The sequence below is a fragment of the Dipodomys ordii genome, unplaced genomic scaffold (genome assembly GCF_000151885.1).
Source record: "Dipodomys ordii isolate 6190 unplaced genomic scaffold, Dord_2.0 Scaffold1, whole genome shotgun sequence".
Taxonomy (NCBI): domain Eukaryota; kingdom Metazoa; phylum Chordata; class Mammalia; order Rodentia; family Heteromyidae; genus Dipodomys; species Dipodomys ordii.
The window spans coordinates 43,690,672-43,697,625 of NW_012267217.1; the positions used below are offsets into that span (position 1 = coordinate 43,690,672).

Sequence of the window (6,954 nt, forward strand, 5' to 3'; positions counted from 1 at the left end):
CTAACCCCTTACAAATGTACAAATGTACAAATGTACAAAACGGCAAAAGGGAAGGGGAAAACCATAGCTGTGGACTTAAAGACACCTTACTCTACTCCAAGAATTTAGGTACTTTCAAATCTAAAATTTTAGTTTTATTCATTCCTTTGTTTATATGGCTAAACCTGAAATTCAGCAAAAAAGCATAATGTGAGACTAGAACACTCACATCCTAATCGAAAAAAACAAAAACAAGTGTTTGAGGCTTAAAAAAGGCAAAATATTTCAACAGCACTAAGTCAGGAAATACATGTTAAATCTCAATTTTCAGAAAACTGGAAAACTGGAATACAAATACCATCTCAAAATGTGTTTAAAGTAAGTTATGTGACTTAACCTTACCAATGCCAAGTCACTAGTTTAAAGACAGCTACATACCAGCCCCTCATTACATCTCGATGAACACCAAGAGGGACCAACACAGCATAAAAAATTAAAATTAACAAAAACAAAAAACAGGAAGTGGCACTGTGGCTCAAAGTGGTAGAGCACTAGGCTTGAGCAAAAGAGCTCAGAAGCAGCACCCAGGCTTTGTAAGCCCCACAACTGACCAAAAAAAAAAAAATCCCCATATTTCATTTTCATTTAATGTGAATCCAATTCCAGAGTGAGTAAAATATCACTGAAAGTGACGGCATAGAACAAGCACTGCCTTGTTTTGAAATGGGGTTACATGGCCAGCATCAGTGGCCCATGCCTATAATCCTAACTACTCAGGAGGTTGAGATCCGAGGACCACAGTTCAAATGCATCCTGGGCAGAAAAATCCCCAAGACTCTTTTCTCTAATTAACCAGCAAAAATCCCAAAGTAGAAGTGTGGCCCAAGTGGTAGAGCACCATCAATGAGTGAAAAAGCTAAGCAAAAGGGTGAGGCTTTGAATTTAAGCCATAGTACTGGAACATAAAAGAAAAAATAAGTGAGTATGAGGCCAAGTGTAGTGACACTCACCTGCAATCTTAACTAAACAGGAGGATCGCTATCTAACGCGAACCCTGAGCAAAAACCCTAAGACCCTATCTGAAAAATAACAAAAAGGGCTAGAGGAGTAGCTAAGTGGTAAAGTACTGCCTAGCAAGTGTAAATCATTTCAAACCCCAATCCTGCCAGAAACAAACAACAAAAACTTGTCCACATGGTTTGTCCCTTGAGTAGCTTTGGACAGAGACTAGTGCAGGAAGCTATTTCATTAGAGTCTAAGACACACTCTTTGACAACATTCTTACAGAGTGCAGCCACCTATAAGTCCTCCTTTTGGTTTCTCTTCTGTGCTTTGTAAATATATATGTCTTTTTCAGAATCATAGTGAACCCTACTCACAGTAAATTGCCTCTCCAGCATCGCTAAGAAGTTATTATCCCGTTCATAGCGGATTCGGCAAGCTAAAAGAATCACCGAGTGATTGCTACAGAGATATTCCAGTGTATGAAGAAGATCTGTGAATGTTTCTTCTAAATATATGATATCAGCTCCAAGTATCAGGTCAAATTCTCCAGGTGAGAAACTCCCCAGATTCTGGCCCCAGGTCAGCTCCTTAACAACTGCTTTGGTTCGGATATGGGGAGGTAAGTTGGCTTGAACATTTGATTTAAGAAACTCTAAGGCTACTTTTCGATCGGTGATAGTCACATGAGCACCTACAATGGGGGACAAAGAAAAGGTAATGGACATATCAATGCAAGTCCTGCAGGGAGAGAGGGGGTCAGGTTAACCACCGAGAGCATGTGAGTATTCCACCTGATAGCAGGTGCCCTCTGTGGAGCTCACCATGTCCCAGCAGTGGCTGGCAGGCAGTGACTTCTGCACTGGCTCTTGGCAAAAGGAGCCGTGGCATCTGCCACTATGACAGTCCAGCTGTTTGCTGACGTTGTACTCACAAATTAGTCTCCAGCTGACCCAGGCTGAGGCTTCTGAATTGGGCACCCACCCTTTACCCATTAGGTAAAACAGAATTCAAGAATGAAAAATTCTGTTAGCAGAATATAATTACTAAGCAGATACCAAAAAGGGGGAAACAGCTTTGTAGGTTTAAAACAGAATCACAGTTCAGATCCTAAGGAATGCCACAACCTGTCCCTAAGCTGTTTTGAACCAGCCAACTTATGTGGGTTTATGGAATTTACATATTATATAGTATATGTAATATATATAATATATATAATTTCTTCTGAATTACTGTATAATTTTCAGGTAAGTTTGTTTATTTAAGTTTCTACATTCAGTACTGAACAATTAATGAAGTCATATTTTATTAACCTGTTTCTTATAGGTTGGTGACAATTATCTGTTTTTCTTTTTGCTAGTACTGGGATTTGACATCAGGGCCTTGCACTTGACTTTCTTGCCCACCACTGCCAGCCTGGCTTTTTGCTGGCTTTTTAGAGATAGAGTGTTGCAGACTCTTCTGTTCAGGCTGGCTTCAAACCACTATCTTCCAGGTTTCAGCCTCCTAGGTAGCTAGGATTATAGGCTTGAGCCACCACCAGCAATATCTAATTTTGAACCAATATGGATGAAGAGACTGACCTGTAGTTACTCTGAAGCTAAGGAAACCATGTAAGATCAGACCTAATATACTCAAGCATAAAATATAATCCTATTAAGCCCAAGAAATTCAAATTTATCTTTCTTTCATAAAAGTTTTTCTCTATTGGATATGGTGAATGACTGTATCTCAACACTTGGAAGGATAAAGCGGCAAGACAGAGAGTTCAAGGCCAGCCTGGGCTACCGTAAATTTTGAAGCCAGCTAAAGCAACATAGTAAGACACTCTCAAAAGGACACTACACCAAAACAAAACAACAGTATTTTCAATTATTTGCATTTCTTTTTAGTCTCTAATCTCCCACAAGATTCTGGAACAGCTCAGCACCATTCCACCGGCAGCTTATGCCCAGTGTTTCCTTATCTTGACATGTAAGATTATGACAGCATGCCATGGAGTCTGTGATACAGCTGAAACACTCAAGCTGTCAGAGCACTCAACCCTGGACCCACCGCTCTGACCACTGCCAGGCAATGTACTACTACCCAATAAGCGGAAATAAATGAGAGATTCTACTTCTTCTGTCAATGAAAATTACAGACAGCCTTTCTAAGTGCGGCTAAGAACTTTTATCTCCAGATTTCACAGTCCACAGAGCACTCTGCTGGCAATACTGGAGTGATCTATCTTGCAACCATCATCTGAGTATTCATTCTAATACCCATCTGCATGATTTCAGAGGTCATTTAACTTCCCAGGTATTTCAGAAGTCTGAACAGGATCTTAATGTCAGATGACCATTCCCTATAAACTCACTGGTTCTACTGGAAGCCACCATCAATCAGAGGATGAAAAACTTAGCCCCATAGACCTGACATTCAAACAAGGACATAGCAACAAAAATGTTAATGTTGTTTCTGTTTGTTTTGTTCTGAACACAGGATTTTCACATGGATGGAGCCCAGGGTAGCTTCAAACTTGAGCTGCTCCTGCCATGCCTCCCAAGTGCTCCAATGACAGGCATGAATACCTGACGAGATGTTTTTTAAAAGAAGAATATCCAGAATGTTAGTTGATGATCCAAGCTAGATTTAAGAAAATAGAGCAGGAAAGAGAAGCATGAAACATCCAGAGGTAAGCAGGTTGGTGTAAAGGATCAAGGAGACAGGTGACTGGGTAAAGACCTAACAGCATAACCATATGCATGTCCATATTCCCTAATTCCAACCCAACTTACAAAATCTTGTTTTGAAGAAACTCAAAGGCTAGGGAGATTTCCAAATTGAGAAGCAGAACCATTTTCATATGCCATCCACATTCCATTAGTTTGTGGCCTTAGGCAGTTACTTTACTCTCTGCTAATCCTCCATTTCACTACTTGAAAAGAACTTTTAAGTAGTTCAGATCTACTTACCAAATGCAGGGTTACTATGAGAATGCGCGACTGTAAATCTACAGCCTAATCGTTAATATGCATAGAACATGATATGGCTCACCTGGGGAGAATAAGAGGTTTTTGTGGCTCCTGAAATGCCTGTAACACAATGTGATGGGTTCAAAATACTCGGGGAATCGAGGGCCTTAACACCAATGTGGTCGGAGTACCATCAAGGCTGAGTTATTAGCCTGGAAGGTGGTCTCAAAAGAAAGCTCTCAGGGCCCACTCCAGAGCCTCTGAATCAGAAACTACACTGTTAATGAGAGCCCAGAGGGCAATATTAGGAAGACTCTTAAAAGATCTTAAAAGCTTGTCTAGCCAGGTGCTGGTGGCTCACACCTGTAGCTACTCAGGAGGCTAAGATATGAGGATTTCTGTTGGAAGCCAGCCTGCACAGGAAAGTCCATGAGTCTTTTATCTCCAATAAGCTTCTCAGAAAAAGCCAGAAGTGGTACTGTGGCTCAATTGGTGGAGCACTTGTCTTGAGCAAAAAGAAGCTCGGGGACAGCACCGCAGCCTTGTGTTCAAGCCCCAGTGCTAGCAAAAAATTAGTCTACACTTCTCACTGGATACCTCAAACTGTCTTGAGTCAGAAGTTGTAGGAAGAACTTAACAGAAAATAATAAAAATAGAAAGATTTTAAAATGCTCTAGATTGGCTAGAGATGATGCTTCCATACCAGTGCTGCATGTCTGTAATCCTACTTGGGAGGCTGAGATACAAAGATCATGAATTCTAGGTATCCTAGCCAACATGGTGACACACACTCTCAAAGACCTCAATTAATGGTTATATAACAAACTAAAAATAAAAATAACAAAAGTTAATGACTATAATCAAAGCACTTGAAAAGCTGAAGCCGGAGGGTCATATATTCCAGACCAGCCAATGCTGGAAGGAAGGAAGGAAGGAAGGAAGGAAGGAAGGAAGGAAGGAAGGAAGGAAGGAAGGAAGGAAGGAGGGAGGGAAGTAGGGAGGAAGGAAAAGAAGGAGGAAGGGAGGGAGGGGAGGAAGGGAGGGAGGGCAGGGAAACAAACGGAGGGAGGGGAAGGGAAGAGCAGAGGGGCAGGGAAGGGGCAGGGGAGGGGGAAGAAAAGGGGAGGAGAGGGGGAAGAGAAGGAAAGGAAGGGAGGGGAGGGAGGGAGGAAGGGAATGAAGGAAGGAAGAAAATAAAGCAAGGAAGGGAAGGAAGAAAAAAAGAAAATATATCAGTTCAGAATTATAGACTGTTAATTTTTTTTTGGGGGGGGTGTCTGTCATGGGGCCTGAACTCTTGGCCTGGGCGCTGTCCCTCAGCTCTTCAGCTCAAGGCTAGCGCTCTACCCCTTGAGCCACAGTGCCACTTCCGGCTTTTTTCTTTTTGCTTATGTGGTGCTGAGGAATCGAAACCCAGGGCCTCAGGCATGCAAGGCAAGCGCTCTGCCACTGAGCCACCTTCCCAGCCCTTAATATATAATTTTATTTACATAATTTTCTGTGACAGGGTTTCACTATGCACCTCAGGCTGACCTCAAATTCATGATCCTCTTTTTCCAGTTTTCAAGTACTAAGATTATAGGTATGTGCCACCATACTTGGATTATTAATAAAATGTTTTAAAATAAGATGACACAGATTTTAGAGGAGCTGATCCTACCCAGAAGAGAAAAGCCAGCAGTTTCCTCGGCAATTAATGAAGGAAAAGGCATTGCCTCACCAACTTAAATCCAACCACCTCGTAAGCACTTTAGACTAAAGGAATTTATAGATGGGCTTATATTCTTGAAATCAAAGCAACCTTAAGATTATAATATCAGCATTATAGAATTAAAGGGACCAAGGCAATCTCCCAGGAGAAGGATAAATAACAGGTCGAGAGAAAAAGAGAAGAAATAGCCACAGGAGTTAAAAGCACCACAATTGGCCGACACCTGAGAGCACAAAGGGAATTAACCAGGTAAGGGGGGGATTACCAATGGGCATCGTGCTAACAAGATCAGATGCACCTTTCAAAGAGGTTAGCCAGCACAGCACACTCACCCAGCAGGGCAGCCACTATGCCCACCAGCCCTGTGCCAGCACCCAGCTCCACGGCAGAGCAGCCCCTGAGCTCCACTGTGCCCATCTCCAGATATGTAGAAAGAACGATGGCCTGCATCAAAACACAGTTGTAATTATGATCCACATGAGCAAGTGCTTCAAGGCTGCAGAGTATCTGAAGGCCCAGGTGCTGGCAGAGACAACACCCGTGCCCCTCCTCTTGGGTGAGCTGGGAGTCCCAGCTTACTGACAGTAACTAAGCTAGTCTTGCCACTGAGAGGGAATCTAGAGCAAGCACAGACACAGGGGAAGAAAAGCCCCACAAAGGGGAGGGAGAGAAGAAACACACAAGCTTTGGTGGGGCCTGCTGAATGGTGAAGTTTAATGTTTACCGTGTCACAGCACTTTTACACTGAAGTTTGCTAAAGCATTCCAATAGAATTGACGAGAACAGTCTCTGTGACTGCTTAAGGTAATGTCCAGTGCCTCAGCCTAGTCAAGTCAGCAAAGCCACACCTTCCTTCACCCAAAGGGAAAGAGCAGCCCTATGCCCAAGGCTCCCTGAACTCTGTCACTGACCATCACTGACCCAGAGGCCCATGGCATCTGTTTTGGGACATTAATAGTAAGTTTTGCCAAAGTTTTGGAACTTGATGCATGAAGTAGTAGTATTTGCTTACAATTCTGTTTAAAAGGTTGTACTTTTGTAATTTTTACTATAATTTGTCGGGATACACAGTAGGAATATAATTGGCAATTGCTTGTTTTGCTGGGTTTTCTTAGTCTTGTTCTTCTCTATCTTTCTCACTTGCTAGGGGAGTAGTTTTCATGTCATTTTAGATTGCATTCGTATAAGTGGTTATGTCATGCCAGAACATACTAGTTTTGTTTTGTCTTGTTTTTTGTTGTTTTCTTGTCAGTTGTGGGGCTTCAATGAGGGGCCTGCATGCTCCCCTTGAGCAGTTTTGCTCAA

At 42.3% G+C, this 6,954-nt stretch overlaps 1 protein-coding gene across 1 annotated transcript; it reads right to left on the minus strand.

Annotated features, from left to right (window-relative positions):
• Window positions 1-841: 841 nt before the first annotated feature.
• Window positions 842-6,102, minus strand: Mettl21a (methyltransferase like 21A). Its single transcript, XM_013009506.1, has 2 exons — window positions 5,982-6,102; window positions 842-1,675 (listed from the first exon to the last, which is right to left on the minus strand). The coding sequence occupies exons 1-2, from the start codon at window positions 6,097-6,099 to the stop codon at window positions 1,278-1,280; spliced, it is 516 nt and encodes a 171-aa protein (XP_012864960.1). The 5' UTR covers window positions 6,100-6,102; the 3' UTR covers window positions 842-1,277.
• Window positions 6,103-6,954: the final 852 nt, after the last annotated feature.

Bases quoted from the DNA above. Each gene is read 5' to 3' on its own strand.
- Mettl21a (XM_013009506.1), bottom strand. From the start codon at position 6,099: ATGCAGGCCATCGTTCTTTCTACATATCTGGAGATGGGCACAGTGGAG. The intron at 1,676-5,981 runs GTGAGTGTGCTG...CCCCCATTGTAG, and splicing joins CATAGTGGCTGCCCTGCTGG to GTGCTCATGTGACTATCACC.